The 18,136-nt window shown below is 39.5% G+C and overlaps 1 protein-coding gene across 2 annotated transcripts in view; it reads right to left on the bottom strand.

The window, feature by feature from the left end:
- Window positions 1-499: 499 nt before the first annotated feature.
- Window positions 500-18,136, bottom strand: part of MAML1 (mastermind like transcriptional coactivator 1) — a 43,497-nt gene continuing 25,860 nt past the window's right edge. For both annotated transcript variants that reach the window (XM_088133831.1, XM_088133832.1), the window contains exons 3-5: window positions 11,576-11,824; window positions 8,565-8,676; window positions 500-4,761 (exon numbers count right to left, since the gene is read on the bottom strand). In XM_088133831.1, coding sequence (XP_087989957.1) covers window positions 3,788-4,761; window positions 8,565-8,676; window positions 11,576-11,824 — 1,335 coding nt within the window. In that variant the 3' untranslated portion in view covers window positions 500-3,787. The remainder of the gene's footprint in view (window positions 4,762-8,564; window positions 8,677-11,575; window positions 11,825-18,136) is intronic.

Below are 18,136 nucleotides of genomic sequence, written 5' to 3'. Positions count from 1 at the left end.
AATGATCAGATTAAGAAAGTATCATTGTTTACTTCTTTCTATGATATCAATGCCTTACTGTTTCCAAGAAAACAAAAAATAGCTTTTGTGTCTTATTTACAGTTATGTTATAGTCATTTCCTTCCCTGCCATTGTGAATTAAACTTTTTTTGAAAAGTGCAGGGAAGACCTTGCTTTTTCAAAACTGTTGCATTAACTTTCATGGCCAAAAATATATGATATCAGCATTATCATAAAATAATAACTTTCTAGCACTCTGCTAAGAAATATAAAAATATATTTAATATATATACATAATGTTGGCATGCAAATGCATATTCAACAAATGGAAGTCTTAAGCCAATGCTCTGCATTTGACCTTCCAGTATATTTCATGTATCTTTCAGTTACAGATCAGCCAAGGAATGGAATGGAAGAAGTGGACCTTATTTTCTGGCAGAAAAAAAAGAAAGAAAGAAAGGGTCAAGAATCTGTATCAGTTCCGATAATGTAGAACTACATTCAGCTCAGGAGGTATTTAAAAAACTACAACAATGTGTTTAATACACTAGCAAAATATTTATTTTTTAATAATGACATAACAGAAAGTTTTTTGGTGTGCCACAGTAATTGTAGTTAAAGAAAAATGGGATTAATCGGCTCTTTATACATCTCAATGCCAAAAAAAAAAAAAAAAGTTAGCATCAAATCTGAACTGTTCACCATTTAAAGAAGTGTAAAACTTATAACCACCCCCAACATATATATAAAGAATTATAGTTTTAAAATCTATAAAAAGTAAAAAATATACACTCAGAAGATCTAACTCTTATTCAGCCTTTCATATAAAACTGTAAACATTTATTTACACAAAGAAAATGTGTAGAATAGAAAAATTGAGCACCCTTTCCATTTCGGGGGGGTTTAGGAAGGCAGTGGATGTTGGACAGGTGTGATTTTTTTCCACACCTTCTCACCAGCCCATGGCTGCAGCCTATAAATAAAACTGAGGCAACAGGCCAGGCAAGGGGTGTGTAGGTGGGCGGGCGTTATTGCTATGAAGCTGCAGCAAATAGAAAGCACAAGTGCATATATTCATTTGTGAATTGCTACTAGTGACTGAAGGGCAGGGCTGCACTTAGCCCCAACTAGCTTCCATGTTCAATCATCACTGCACAGCACATTTCTTTCTACATCATGCTACATTTTCAAATCTGAACAATTTTGTATCAACTGAAACCAACATCAACCAAAATCAAGTTGCAGATATATATGACGTATATTCTTATATCTAAATTTAAAAGGGCGTTGTCAATCCAAAGTTATTCTAAGCTAATTTATTTAACCAGAAGGCATTTGGTACTTTTGAGATGTTACAAATCACAATTCCCATCAGTCCAACCAGCGTGTTAACTGTGTGTGGAATTATGGGGATTGTAATCCAAAATACCTGGAAAGCTACAGGATGCTTATCCATAGCTGCACGTGCTGCAGTTGACAAAACTATATGTAACATGACAGAGAGGAGATATCTGCCTGTAGCACTGGCAGACAAAGTGTCTGTTACATGTTCTTCTGACCAAAATTATAGTTCAGAAATTAAGCTAGAATGGCATAAAACTTGTAATTTTTTCACTGTACCTAAAGAAGAAATCAGCAGAACCCAAATAATTAAGAAGTATGAGGTCCTAAGTACCTCCAAAAACAAAAGGAAGGCACACTGGTGCAAGATTTCTAAAACACATAACAAATATACTTTATCTCCATTTCAAATCTCCTCTCTCCAGGCCCCAATAATTTTTCCATGGTCAAAAGAAGCAGCTACAAAGATTACAATGTTTTCCAGCTGACATTCATTTTGGATCAAATCTTTGATTAAACTGAATTCACTGAAAAATTTAACTGCTGATTTATGGAAAAGATTAGTAAATTTAACTCTAATCTAATTTACTTACAATATCAGTGACACCTATATTTTATTTATTAAATTAACCAACTCTTATAAAATGATGTTTTAAAAATATACACTCAATGGAATTTGCTTCAGTTTGGACATATCAGTAGTGGAACCACTCATTAACATGCAGCTTTCACCATTGTCCCCCATCAATTGTCCATCAAGATAAAACACAAACATCTCTTTAGCATGGCATACTTAACTTGATCATGGATGGCAACCATATACAATGAAATTAATGGGAAAAAATTAAATTAAAAGTAGTGTTAAAGCAGATTGTTTTCCAAAGTGCACATTTGAGAAGAACACTGCACATACAGTAAAATATTTTCCTATGGTTCATCTTCTTCAATCTCTTAACTGTTCCCCTGTCTAAAATATCCCAGATTCAAATCTTTCTATAAACGCTCCTGAACGTGTCTGATGCAAAGGAAATTCTTTGATTCTCAGTTGCAGGTGTTATGAAGTAAATTAAGAATCCTTATAACAGGAGGTAAGTAGTCCTGTTCATTAAAGAACAAAACCAAACTCAGAGTAGGAACAGAGAGGTATCTATGCATCTAAAACAACTTTCAAATTGTTTACCTTTATAAACTATAGGTTAAGGCAAAAGGTGGCTTGTTGGCAAGTAGAAATTCTTTTTGGTAACACATTAAAAATAATTCTCTTTTCCTTGCCATATAAAGAACTGATTTTACACATCCAGGAAAGCATCTCCATAGACAATGATGAATTAGCAGCATTCGTTTCATTGGAGATTAGTCTTTATATTTCTAAAGAGCTTCAACCATCATTTTACCCAAAGGTTGGGGGAACCTCACAACTCAAGAATTTTCAAAAAGTATAGTGTCTCCCCTGTCTTCCTGTGCCATTATTGCAAAATTTTCATGTCAATAACAACTCCAAGGCACAAGACTTGCTTCATATGCTTGACAAAGACTAACTCATCCTATCCACATTGTACAGTATGCATGTGGCAACAAAAACACTGCTAAGTATAAATGCCCTCTGAATAAAAGAGAGAAATCAGGTGTGATTAATCCAACTCTAATGAATGCAGGAAAGGAGATAGAAAAAGTGCACACACTTGATTTTAAGTCTGTTTCTCCAATTTAAAAAAACTCTAAAAACCAAGAACTCCCCCCTCCCCCCCATAGCAGAGTGCAAATTGCTTAGCTTAGTAAGCCATAAGCCAATTAAGACCAAGTTCCCCAGTTTAGGTCTACAGCAACCTGTTGCTGGAAATGTTTTAACATTTAACAATCTCCAGCACAGAAACCCATTATCAGTTATTACTGTGAATTCTCATCTCTGGTTTGCTAAGAATGTAGGCACACATTGATTAGAAGACTATCCTCCCTAAACTAGGGAGGATTCCATAAAGGAACAAGGGTTTCTTTCCTTGAAAATGGTGGCAAGGTGATACTTTTACTATTTAGAGGGCCAAATTAAGATCAAGAAACCTATTAAGTACTATCTGTAGGAAAGAATGACTTAACACTGAGTATTTAAACCCTAACCCTTGCTGGCTTACTTTCTGCACCACAACTGCATGGGTTCACATTTAAATTCTTCAAATGCAAAACAATGGAAAAAGTTACATTTCTCATGGGCTGTTTGGGGTATACACCAAACTGTACTGTTTACACACGTGATGTTCCAGACACACTATAAAAATTAGCTTTCTTCCTATCAAACTGGTGCATCTTTTTTATGTTCTTAGACCCAGAAAGGAACAACTCCAATACATTCCCACTAGAGCCTGTGAGTTTTCAGTGACACAGGTATTTGGTCCAAAGATAATTTGTAATAAAAAAAAACTCAGGGAAGAAAAAAAAAACAAATCTAATTTCAGTGATTCCCTAACAACTCATCCAAATCATTCATCCACTCTTCTGAAGTCCTGTTTTTCAATAAAGTGTCTATGAGGTCTGTATCCCCAGTTAAGTTCTGTAGTCCATTACCTCCAGATGGGTTACTGTAGGCAAAAGGCAATTCCTGATTAGCTGTCCTCACTGGATAACCTTGAGTACAGTGTAGATTGGTTCTGTTGGACAGCTGTTGATTTTGATTCTGGCTGAAAGTCAGATCTGGGACAGTTTGACTCATGCCTGGCAAGACCTGTTGTGACTGGACTGGTTGCTGAGTAGGAGGATTTGTCCGCTGCTGGGCCCCTAGTGATGGCAGTATCTGTCCAGAGACAGCTGAATTCATGGATGCTATTGTCCTGCTGGTGTTGAGGCTTACCTGAGGCATTCCTTGGGCAAACTGTTGATTGGGCAACTTTAGGTGAGTCTGCTGCATATGGAAGGTGGAGCTGGCAGTAAACGTCCCTAAACCACTATTTCGTTGAGCCTGATTGTTCATATTTGATATACCTTGATGCTGCCATGATGAATTTTGGGCCCCAATTGCTGGCATTCTTGCCATCTGAGGCTTGGATAATGTCGCATTTAGTGCTCCTTTATTGTGTTGGTGAGAAATGCCTGAATTTCCTAGGGTGTTCTGTCCATATCCAGCAGGAAGAGCTGCACCCTGAGCCAAACTGGGTTGTCTTTGCATCTGTGGCTGACCATTGGCAGTTGGATTTGCATGCTGTGGGACCATTTGGGACATACCAGATGCCATGTTGTATAAACTACCTCGCTGAATGTTCTGCAGGCCAGTATACTGATTAACTGCTCGATCTTGTTGATTGCTGCTTGATGAGACAGAATTGTGCCCTGTCCCAATCTGAATCATGTTCTGATTCTGAGAAAACATTCGTGGACTGCTGGAGTTGGACTGGCCTAAATTATTTACCCCTGTCATTGCTGGAGATGAACCTGTAGTATAATATAAGATTTCCAACATTAGTGATTTTAAAAAATAACCCAAGCCTTCTCAGAATATTTAAGTGCAACATTATACATACAGCATGCAGTACAGTAGTTTCTAGCTATATTTAGGGTTTGCTGGCTTAGATCGTGAAAACTTCTAATGGGATGGGCTTCAGGAAGATTATTTTTCTTCTTCTGCCTGCCAGCCTTCTGAATAGCCTCTTTGAAATGTTGTGACTATCATGAATGGGATGGGCTGAGGCTCTGGGAGCTAAGGGGAGAAGCCAAAAATTAAACAAAGGCAGCTTCACTGAGTATGTTTTTCCTTTTATCATAATGGCACACATATCTTTGGGTAATGAAACTTGCATTTTTATAAGATTAACTTTTTAAATACAACTGATTAACCTGGAATACATTGTACGAAGACACAACCAACTATTTACAATGTTGATTTCTGTTCCAACTAGTTATCTGGGCTTGCTGTTTAAATCTGTTCCAGACGCAAGATTCATTTACACTATTCCATTCCTCTACATATGAGTCAAGTCACTATTAGCCATCTTTATATTCATATGTATACAGGAACACATGACTGCAAACTGAACCATACATGGATATAGTTCCAATGCTTTTCATAATTGTAGCAGTTATTTCAGTACTAGTTGCAATAATGAGAATTCCAAAAGCTCTTTAGAAGGATGTGCCATGGCTAGGACTGTGCTCATAGTGAGAAAAGCGCCTAGGTTAACCATCTCTTGGTTACTAAGGCAAATCTTTGTGTTTTATTTCTTTTATTTCTTTGTTATTATTATAAAATAAAAGGAAAAAGGCAAATGGGACTGCAGCTAATAATAGAGTGCATGGAAGATAGCCTATACAACCTACTTGTCCTCTACTCCACTCTCTAAAAACCAAAACCTAGAAGTTGTGAAGTCCACCTAAATAGTGGGGATTGCAGTGCATAAGTCACGCTAGAGAGCAGGAATAACCTACTATTCATTTTCATGCATTTACATTTCATCTAGCCTTATACAGTACTACTCCCCAACTATTCAGAAGAGTTTCAATACTATGGAAAAGGATTCACATGGTACAGGGGTAATAGGAATTGTAGAGGTAGAGTGCAGTTGTGCAAACCACTTCCTGATTGTACAACCTATGGATATCCTAGCCAAGAAATATATATTTTTAAGTTCTGTAAGAAAGCAAGGATATCTTTAATGACTAAACATGCAAAACAATATTACAGGTAGTCCTTGTTGAACGACCACTTGTTCAGTGACCGTTTGAAGTAATGACAGTGCTGAATGAGGGGACTTATGACCAGTCTTTGTACTTGTGGCTGTTGAAGCGTCTCCACGGTCACATGATTGCAATTTGGGTACTTGGTGACTGGCTTGCAATTGCGACGTTGCAGCATCTCGTAGTCACGTGATCACTATTTGCGACCTTCCCTGCTGGCTTTTGACAAGCAAAGTCAATGGGGAAGCTTGCAGGAGGTTGCAAATGGTGATCATGTGACCACAGGACACTGCAACTGCACGGGATTCACCTAACAACGGCAACTGAGACTGCTGGAACGGCTGTAAGTTGGCATGGTCATGTGACATCATACCTTGTGACCGTGTCACTTAGTGATGGAGTTCCCGATCCCAATTGCTGTCGGTAAGTGAGGACTACTTGTATTGGACAAAGTTAGCTGGGACACTGACACAGGCATTTTGGTAACAACGGAGAATGAAGCAGCACTGAGACCAGGCCAACCTCTATTACAAATTCATGCATATATTTATGAGTGCTACAACTTAGTCCACAACTAGGAAACAGAGAGGTTAACAGACAAAATGGGGAACATTATACAAATACATGTTTGTTTACAACTACCAAAAAGGGCACAGAAAGAGGATAATAATAGTGCATTTTCTTTCATTCAAGAGGTGATTTCAAAAGAACTATTCATGTAGAAGGTTTTGTCCTTATGTATAGCCACTGCTGTCCCATATTGAAAAGTTAACTTAGACAGAATGAACACAGCTTAAAAATTATTAGAAAATATACAGGAGCATGACAACTATAATAATCCTAAAGAGCTCTTTGCTCAGTTTGCCTCAGCTTTCAACGTGAGAGGTTTGCCTAAACCAATATTCTTGAGTGTTAACAAGGAGAGAATCAGTTAATATTACAGAAACACAGTGTCCCAAACAACCTAACATTCATTATTTGCACATACTGCAATATAAAGGATTTGTTACTTTTGTGGAATGCTGCTTTTAAAAACCCTAAGAATTTAAAAGCATGACATTTACCATCAGTGGAGTTGATTCCTGCCCTCTTGGCTCCTGCAAGGATCTGGGGAAGGGGATGTGACAACTTGGATCTGGGAGGGGGCACTGCCCACAGCATTGAAAGAGGGTGAATGGTCTGCCCCTTACTCAAGCAGCTCTCCCTGGATCTTGCTATTTTTGATAACTATTACCCAGTCTTTAACATTCCTTTTGGGTTGTTGAGTGAGTGGTGGGGATCCAGCTGCAGAGTGCCCTGGGGAAGCAAATTGTCTGGACCCTCTTAAGTCAGGATTCAGGCCTGGATTGTGTACTGAATGGCCTTGGTCACTCTGGTGGATTTTTGCTGGGACCTGGGCAGGTGTAGCGCATCCCATTGATCATGGGATCCTTTTGGACGACATGCAAAGGCTAGAGATTGGAGGTTCTGTTTTGGAGTGACCCCACTCCTTTCTGAATAGGCACTTCCAGTTGGTGATTGTGGGGGAGGAGAAATTGATCTAGTGGCTACTCCTGTGTGGGATGGTATAGAGTTTGATTCTCTCCACTCTACTATTTGAGATCTACATAATGCTGCTAAGAGAGGTCATCAGGTCATTTGGTGTAAGGTATCAGCAATATGCTAATATTCAATTATTTACTGCCACCTGGGGGCCTGGGGGAGACCTTGTCCTAGTGTCTAGAGGCTCTAGATGAAAGAAAGTAAGCTTAAATTGAACCCAAAGATGATAAAATTGCTATTTGGTTACTATGGCCCCCTGTCACCTCTAATGGTAGAACTGCCCCTGACAGAGCAAGGCCATGTTTGGGGGATCTTCTTGGATGCGTAACACCTGCTAGAGAGGCAGCTAGAGGCCATGGTCAGAAGGTCTTTTGCTCAACTTCCACTGGTGTGCCCATTATAGCCCCACCTGGACCTTATTACAGCCCAAGGACCTTGTTACAATGACTAATACCCTTGTCACTGCTCACCTAGACTACAATGCACATTACATGGGGCTGCCTTCAAAGAACACTTGGTAACTCCAACTGATCAAGAATTGGTGGCTTGCAATTCCTCTCACTGCACTACCAACAGCTTCTCCTGAGAGAGATGTCTTGGATGAATCAAGGAGATACATTTTATGGTTGGAGATGATCCTGAAGGCATCTAGGTGTCAAGCCATAAAGGGAAGGACTTTATAGGTTAAAACTAGGACTTTGCATTGTTCTTGGAAACCTACTGGCAACCAATACAGGGTCTGCAAACTTGGTGTAATATACTTATTGTGCTGAATGCTTCCCAACAAAAGCTGCTGTTACATGATTTTATTAACTTGATTAATTAATCTGTATTTTATTGTGGACATTTTAATTGGTCTATTTTATAACTGTTGTCAACTATTAGGAGTCACATGTTGTAATGGCACATATATTTGATAAATAAAAATCAGACTATAAACTTTGATGCAAAAGAGCCTTTTAAATGTAACTCATGTCCATCCCAGGAAGCCCTTCATACATCAACCCCACATCCCTCTTTACCTGTGAACTGGCCAACCTGCTGTTGGTATGCATTTTGTGTCTGATCTTGGTACTGAGGCGGTCGAGTCAAATGCCTCTGGAGTTGTTGCTCCTGATGATGCCTTTGTTTCTCCTAAAATGGGGAGATCCAGGTTATCACAAGAATGTGTCTCCACAGAGAGCATCGGATGTAAAGTTTTACTGTTGTACAAACCAATCAATGCTTTAGTTTTAATATCATAACACCAATTTGGAAAAAAATGCTACTTCTGTGTACATAAAATGTAACATGTGCTCATTAAAACATGAAAAACAAAAGGGATCAAAAATGTTCTGGGAAAAAAGCTTTATGTGATAATATAATTAATGTAAAGGGATTAATGTAAACATTCTTTGGGCCAAGCTTGATTTGGAATGACTGCCTTCATGCAGTTCTCTTAGTAGAGTTTTGGAAGTGGTTTGCTGCTGTCTTTGTCCAGGATTATTTTTCAACTTTCCTGTCAAGTAAACAGCCCTGATATTCCCAGATGGTCCCCCATCCAAGTACTAACTATGGCTGACCATGTATGAAGTTTTAACACATCCAAATACCCAGAAGTACCACGGGGGCCACTTCATCCTGTCCTAAAGTAAGCCTTAAAGTTTGAATTGATACCTAACATTTATGAAGTTGAAAGTAAATATTACTCCATTTGTACAATGAATATCAGCCCCTTATTTGACATTCCCTCTGTCTTCCTATTACAGGTAGTCCTCACTACCACTCATTTAGTGACTGTTCAAAGCTGTGATGGTGCTGAATGAGTGGTATTTATGACTGGTCCTCTAAATTCCGGCCATCGTAGTGCCCCCACAGTCACATGATCATGATTTGGGCACTTGGGAACTGGCTCATACTTATGATGGTTGCAGTGTCCCACAGTCATATGATTGCCATTTGCGACCTTCCCTGCCAGCTATCCACAATCCAAGTCAATGGGGAAGCTGGAGGGAAGGTCACCCTGGCTCTGGTAAGTTGCCCTGGCCTCCCTGCACTTGTGCTGCACCATCCCCCGCTTAGCTTCAATGCGCTCATGCTGTGCCATCCATCCCGTGGCCTCTCTCTGCTTGCACTGCACCCCACGATTCACCCTTGTGGCTTCCCTGCGCTCGCACCCCACCATCCACCCTGCAGCCTCCCTGCACTCATGCCACCCTACCCAGGGGTTGCCTTCCTGTGCTCGTGTCCCACCCCGCCACCCACACCCAGCCTTTCTGCATTCATGTGCAGCCTGCGCCAGCCCTCCCAAGGTCTCCACCCTTGCTTAATAACCCATGTGTCTTGGGGTTACGATGGCAAGGACTTCTGGGATTGCTGTTGCTAAGCTATGCAGTCATGCGACGTCATGCTTTACGCTAATCCTGGTCCCAATTGCCGTCATAACCCGAGGACTACCTGTACTACACAGTGTCCTTCTTAGAACGATTTATTTACTCTGTATATGTCTCTCATCCTAGCTTTTTTGCATAACTATTAGGAAAAATAGTCTCTTCACTGCAAAAGGCACGTATCTTGACTTAATTTCAAGAAAATGTTCAAATGGGAAATATCAGTTTCTGGTTTCATACCTGAACCACAGAATTGCTTAACAGAAACCTTAATACTTTACTACATTTGGTTCAGTGAACTCTCCGCCTAGCCTATTATTTTGTATATGCTCTTAAGAAAATAGTAGAATCTTATCCACTCTTATGTAATAACAATTCCTTTATCTTGTGATTGTCCAGTTATCATTTATTCTTCAAGAAACAAGTCAAGTCACAATAAATCACAATACCACTGTCTTTCACACTTACAAAAAAGTAATGGTGCCCTCAGAGTTCCTCACTAAGAAAACTATGACAACTAATTAAACTTTGCTAAGCTGCTTCTTAGTTACAGTACAGAAATCTATGTTCATTATTTTTCTTACAGAGGCTACAAAAATTAAAACATTGAATACTCACAGTTTTTAACTAGGAATATATCCTAAGTTTAAATATTGCTTCATACATTTTAAAATAATATATAGATTCATTCATGCAAAACAGCAATTTAGCTATTTCAAAATAAAATATTTCAAATATGCTGTGAGACGGGACTTACAAATCATCATGTGAAAATAATATAGTTCTCCTTACTGCAAATTCTAAAAGGAATTTCTAAATGCAGCAATAGCTGGAGGGGATCACAATTAGGTACTGGCCATCTTTCTCAACAACTATCACCCTAATCAATCTCCTTTCTTACTGATGATTTTCCCTGTTCATCTGAAAAATTAGGAAGAACAAGCAGATTTTGCAATAAAATCTGAGCATCTGCAGTAATCTTATATAGCATTCATAGTCAGTGAACCCTTCCCTTCTCCATCATTTCCCTTCCTGCACCTAGGGTTATTTGTGCCTGCTCTGCATTCCATGGGCACCAAACAGAGAGTCTTTACTGAGCTGTTTTTTAGCTGTTCATTCCTAAAGTTTCTTCTCTTCTGTTTCATAACACCTTCTTTATCAGCGGAAAAGTGCCGTTGTGGCTACATAACGATCCACACTCATCTCTAAATTCTGGAAAGTGGGAACATTTAGCCATTAATAAAGAGAAAGCATAGCTGAGGTAAGAGCCTAAAGAAAAGCTATCCTATTTATTTTTTATTACTGAATTCATACTCTGCCTTTCTGTTTAGACTAATTCTCAAGGCAGCTCACAACAATTAGCAACTCTCCCCCTGGATGTGTGCCTGCAATTCTCCCTAGTCCTTTCTGAATCACAGGTGGCCCCTGGGTTAAGAATGCCCGACCTAAGGACGACCCATAGTTAAGAACTCATTCTTAAACTGGAGACTACCTGTAAGGGCATGTGTTTGAGGGGGCGGATGGGAAGTCTACAGAATTTGCAATAAATAGAACTAGGCTACTCTCCCATGGTAAACATAATATGAAATCTGGTTATTTAACATAATCAAGTACTGAACATTCCACTCCACTGACACAGCCTTTGTCATTGTGGTATGTTTTACCTGTTCAGCAAGAAGTTGCCTGTGTCCCATTAGATATTGTTTCTGTTGTTCCATTAACAACTGCTTCTGTTGCTGCTTATGATCTAGTAGCATCTGGTGCTGCTTCATTACAGCTGCTTGCTGCTGACTGTTGAGATAAGCTGCATTACCATGGTTACCTGCCATGGAAATATTGGGAGGCTGTGCATTTACACCAGCGCCAGGAACAGAAACAGGAATGCGAGGAACACCAGCAGAATGATTCTGATCCTACAAAAGCAGACACAGATATTGGATAAGCAGCAAGGACATCACTTGAGAAATGCAATATTAAGTCTCTACATTTTTAATGACCATATTAATGAAAACTTCACCAGTGTTCCTTACTGCATAGCTATTCATGAAAAAGAATAATCTAGCATAACTTTGTTTCTAAATGAAATGAGCCAAGGGGCATGAAATGATTTATATAGAAGAGCTGCCGCCTAGAGGCAATTTGAAGAAGTTTCATTGTGAGAGGCAGTTCAGAAAGGATCAACTTCCAAGTAGACTCTTTCAATAGGAAAAAAAAATATTTTAAACATAAATACTGAAACCCTAACCTCTAGTTTTAAGGATGATATTACAATCCTTAAAACTGGCTATTGCAATTATAGATTAATATGGCTAAGACTTGAATACCCACAGAGTACAGGTTCCAACAATTCAGCTCACTTTGGATCTCCCCAAATTTTAATATTTCGAGTGAACATGTTTTATTCTACTCCTAAATTATGTGATAACAAATTGTGTGGTTTTTTTTCCTTTGTTAAGTTTGTAGGTCATATCAAGGATGGCAGTGTTCTCCGTTTTAACTTGGCTGTGGAAACTCTTACTTAAGCCATCAAAAACTTTTAATATTTTCAAAGGAATACAATACAGGGGTAGAATAGAAGATTCTGCTATATACAGACAATATGTTATATTTATAGATAAAGCAGTGATGTCCATTCCTAATTTCATTTTGCCAGTATGTGAATTTGTTACTATATAAATGAGAATAAATCAGACTTAATGTCACTAGTTTAGTAATAATTTTGACATGCTGAAATATTTGATTTTATGTTGTGCCGTGATTCTTTTGGAAGAGAATATGAAACTCAGGGTTGAACTGTGGAGTCCTTGGGGTTCTCTGAGCTTGGATGTTTTCTTGCAAACATTTTGTTACCTGGCTAGGTAGCATCTTCAGTGCTAGAATGGAGTGGGGTTTGCTCTCTCATATACAGTGGCATGCCCTGCCAGTGTTGGTGGGAGTGGGTTTTTTTTTTTCTCCTTGGTAGTTCCTTGATTAGGGTATTTTTTACTGTTTGATTTTATGTCTGGTGATAATCTTGGTGTTAATCTCTGTTTATCTGGGTGATGATTGCTGGTGAGATGTTCTGATCTTTTGTTTCTTTTTTACTCTTTTGAATAGTGTGTAGATGTTGTTTATCTCTATGTGCCTGTTGATGACTGCCTTGTCTGAATACCAAGCTTCCAGGAATTCCCTCGCATTTTTGGGTTTAGCTTGGTCTAAGATGCTGACAGTTTCCCAGTTGAAACTATGGTTAAGTCTGTCCATGTGTTGTGAGATTAAGGAGTTTTCATCATGTCTTCTGACTGCTAGTTGGTGTTCATGGATGTGCTCTGCTAGCCTTCTGCCTGTCTGTCCTACATAGTAGTTGTTATAGTCCTTACACTGTATGTTGTAAATGACTCCTGTTTTTTCTTCTTGGGCTCTTTTGGTTTACTTAAGATGTTTTGGAGGACTTTAGGAGGAAAAGGAGGAAAAAACCCCCACACCCACCAACACTGGCAGGGCAAGCTATTGTATATAAACAGAGAGCAAACCCCACTCCATTTTAGCACTGAAGATGTTACCTAGCCAGGTAACGAAACGTTTGCAAGAAAACAACCAAGCTCAGAGAACCCTAAGAACTCCATGTGATTCTTTTGTTTATTTTGGTATAAAGGTTCGTAGGAAACTTTCTCAGCTAGAAAAGAAAAATGAAAGATGAGGCAGACAAATTATTTAGAATTCCTTTGAATATTTAGGGTAAGATAAATATGATTAAGATAATTTAACTCTGAAGTTTATTTATGAATAATCTTTCTACTGACATTCCTTTATGTAATTTGAAGCAAATTCATACGCCATTAAATTTCTTGGAATGGGCATCTTTAAGATCCGACCATGCATTAATTACCTTTACATATTGAGCAAGATGGATTTCACTTTCAAATTTAGCAATGGGCATTTATTTTGATTTCTGTTTCTGGCTGGAACAAGGAATTTCAGAACTCAGCTCCTCCACTGGCTCAACATGAAAGCTATAATTTGTCCCCACTGAAATTTTGCAAGTATTAAGATTGTTTTCCCCTTCACGGATCACTGCCTTGTCGTGGCGAAGGGGCTTGCGTAACTCAGTGAAGTCATGAGCTATACCGTGCAGGGCCACCCAAGACGGACAGGTCATGACAGAGAGTTCTGACAAAATGTGGTCCACTGGAGAAGGAAATGGCAACCCACTCCAGTATCCTTGCCAAGAAAACCCCATGGACAATGTTAAAAGGCTAAAAGATATGACACTGGAAGATGAGCCCCTCAGGTCGGAAGGTGTCCAATATGCTACTGGGGAAGAGTGGAGGGCATTTCCAAGTAGCTCCAGAAAGAGTGAAGCGGCTGGGCCAAAGCCGAAAGGACGTTCAGCTGTGGATGTATCTGGAAGCGAAAAGAAGGTCCGATGCTGTAAAGAACAATATTGTATAGGTACCTGGAATGTAAGATCTATGAACCAAGGCAAGCTGGATGTGGTCAAACATGAGATGACAAGATTGAACGTCGACATCTTGGGAATCAGCGAATTGAAATGGACGGGAATGGGTGAATTTAATTCTAGTGACCATTATATCTACTACTGTGGGCAAGAAACCCTTAGAAGAAATGGAGTTGCACTCATAGTCAATAAGAGAGTGGGAAAGGCAGTAATGGGGTACAACCTCAAAAACGACAGAATGATCTCAGTGCGTATCCAAGGCAAACCATTCAACATCACAGTAATCCAAGTCTATGCCCCAACCACTGATGCCGAAGAAGCTGAAGTTGACCGGTTCTATGAAGACCTACAACACCTTCTAGAACTAGCACCAAAAAAAGATGTCCTTTTCATCATAGGGGATTGGAATGCTAAAGTAGGAAGTCAAGGAGTAATTGGAATAACAGGCAAGTTTGGCCTTGGAGCACAAAATGAAGCAGGGCAAAGGCTAATAGAATTCTGTCAAGAGAACAAGCTAGTCATAGCAAACACTCTTTTCCAACAACACAAGAGACGACTCTACACATGGACATCACCAGATGGTCAATACCAAAACCAGATTGATTACATACTTTGCAGTCAAAGATGGAGAAGCTCTATACAGACAGCAAAAACAAGACCAGGAGCTGACTGTGGCTCAGATCATGAGCTTCTTACTGCAAAATTTAGGCTTAAATTGAAGAATGTAGGGAAAACCACTAGACCACTCAGGTATGACTTAGATCATATTCCTTGTGAGTACACAGTGAAGGTGATGAATAGATTTAGAGGATTAGATTTGGTAGACAGAGTGCCTGAAGAACTATGGACGGAGGTCCGTAACATTGTACAGGAGGCAGCAACTAAAACCATCCCAAGGAAAAAGAAATGCAAGAAAGCAAAATGGCTGTCTGATGAGGCATTACAAATAGCTGTGGAAAGAAGGAATGTGAAAAGCAAGGGTGAAAGGGAAAGATATAAGCAACTGAATGCAGATTTCCAGAGAATAGCAAGGAGAGATAAGAAGGCCTTCTTAAATGAACAGTGCAAAGAAATTGAGGAAAACAGTAGAATGGGGAAGACTAGAGATCTCTTCAAGAAAATTGGAGATATCAAAGGAACGTTTAGTGCAAAGATGGGGATGATAAAGGACAAAAAAGGCAGGGACCTAACAGAAGCAGAAGAGATTAAGAAGAGATGGCAAGAATACACAGAAGAACTATACAAGAAAGATCTTAATGTCCCTGATGTCCATGCTGGTGTGGTCACTGACCTTGAGCCAGACATCCTAGAGAGTGAAGTCAAGTGGGCCTTAGGAAGCATTGTTAACAACAAAGCTAGTGGAGATGACAGGATTCCAGCTGAGTTATTTAAAATACTAAAAGATGATGCTGTTAAAGTGCTGCACTCAATATGCCAGCAAGTTTGGAAAACGCAACAGTGGCCACGGGATTGGAAAAGGTCAGTTTACGTTCCAATTCCAAAGAAGGGCAATGCCAAAGAATGCTCAAACTATCGCACAATTGCACTCATTTCACATGCTAGCAAGGTTATGCTCAAAATCCTACAAGCTAGGCTCCAGCAGTACGTGAACCGAGAACTACCGGATGTACAAGCTGGGTTTCGAAGAGGCAGAGGAACTAGAGATCAAATTGCCAACATTCGCTGGATCATGGAGAAAGCACGAGAGTTCCAGAAAAACACCTACTTCTGCTTCATTGACTATGGAAAAGCCTTCGATTGTGTGGATCACAACAAACTGTGGCAAATTCTTAAAGAGATGGGGGTACCAGACCATCTTACCTGTCTCCTGAGAAATCTGTATGCGGGCCAAGAAGCAACAGTTAGAACCGGTCACGGAACAACCAATTGGTTCAAAATAGGGAAAGGTGTACGACAAGGCTGTATACTGTCACCCTGCTTATTTAACCTATATGCAGAGTACATCATGAGAAATGCCAGGCTGGAAGAATCACAAGCCGGAATTAAGATTGCAGGGAGAATCATCAATAACCTCAGATATGCAGACGATACCACCCTAATGGCAGAAAGTGAAGAAGAACTAAAGAGCCTCTTGATGAGGGTGAAAGAGGAGAGTGCGAAAGCTGGCTTGAAACTCAACATTAAAAAAACTAAGATCATGGCATCTGGACCCATCAATTCCTGGCAAATAGAAGGGGTAGAAATGGAAGCAGTAACAGACTTCATTTATTTGGGCTCCAAAATCACCGCAGACGGAGACTGCAGCCATGAAATTAAAAGACGCTTGCTCCTTGGGAGGAAAGCTATGGCAAACCTAGATAGCATATTAAAAAGCAGAGACGTCACCTTGCCAACAAAGATCTGCATAGTCAAAGCTATGGTTTTTCCAGTAGTGAAGTATGGCTGTGAGAGCTGGACCATAAAGAAGGCTGAGCGCCGAAGAATTGATGCCTTTGAACTGTGGTGCTGGAGAAGACTCTTGAGAGTCCCCTGGACTGCTAGGAGGTCAAACCAGTCAATCTTAAAGGAAATCAACCCTGATTGCTCATTGGAAGGACTGATAATGAAGCTCAAGCTCAGATACTTTGGTCACCTAATGCAAAGAGAGGAGTCTTTGGAAAAGACCCTGATGCTGGGAAAGACTGAAGGCAAAAGGAGAAGAGGACGGCAGAGGATGAGATGGTTAGATAGCATCACTGAAGCAATGAGCATGAAACTGAGCAAACTCAGGGAGGCAGTGAAGGACAGGAAGGCCTGGCGCAATATGGTTCATGGGGTCACGAAGAGTCGGACATGACTTAATGACTGAACAACAACAAGATTGTTTGTTCAGGGACTAGTTCTAATAACTGCACATAGTAAGATACAAAAAACATTGAGCTATAAATAATGTTGACCCTTTTATCCATGAGACAATCCATTATGGGATAACTTGAGTTTAAAAACAACTGCTAAATCAATGTTGGGGATAAAATGGTCCTCTCATAATATTATTTGATACCAAGCTCTTTTTGTTCAACAAACATATGTTATCTAGGCTATTTGGCCCTAATGCCACAGCTGCTTTTAAGGTTCCACATCTGTGAAGACATTTTGGAGACTCAACATTCCAAAGGCAATAATCCATTTTTATTATAAGAAGTCAAAATTCAGTTTATTTTCTTACGGTCTAAGACCATTGATAAAAAGACATCCAATACTGCAGATAAAATATACTTATATTAAAGGAATAAAAAAAGAAAAAAGAAAAGTTACAAGAAGGCTTGAAACAGTTAATAGTATGAAGAAGGCACCAAATGACTTCCATAAGCCATAGCTATTGATAAAAATTGTACAAACCTCTTGGGGATATCTGGAAATTGGTTGCAAAGGAGGAGAGTGGTCACCTCATGGTCATAAGAACAATTAAGTTCTCTGACAATTGCTAATATGAGATCCATTCACCACTGAGTGTAGAGTATGCATTCTAGCAGTGCACATGATACAGTTTCAACCTCCATATCAGAACATACACAAGTGTGATTTTTGTAATGGAGGCTGGCACATTGGCCTGTTGTCACCCTAATATGGGCCACAGAGAAGGAGTGGGGCACATAAAACATTGAAAACATATATAGGGCTAGTCCAGGATGAAGGAAGAAATTGCACTATAGCAGAGATGGGAAATACTGATTCTATCACATTGACTGTCTTCGAAATTTTTTAAAATTTTTTAAAATTTAGTTTTTAATTCAGCCAAGGTTTGATTGAAGCCAGAAATGGTATTGCAGGAACCAAGAGGCCACAG

The sequence above is a fragment of the Python bivittatus genome, unplaced genomic scaffold, assembly GCF_059951505.1.
Source record: "Python bivittatus isolate LINGU-HERP-01145 unplaced genomic scaffold, Pbiv_v1 ctg000080_np1212, whole genome shotgun sequence".
NCBI classification, from domain to species: Eukaryota; Metazoa; Chordata; class Lepidosauria; order Squamata; family Pythonidae; genus Python; species Python bivittatus.
Note: the sequence above shows the minus strand (reverse complement) of the source record. Positions and strands in the feature narration are given on the sequence as shown.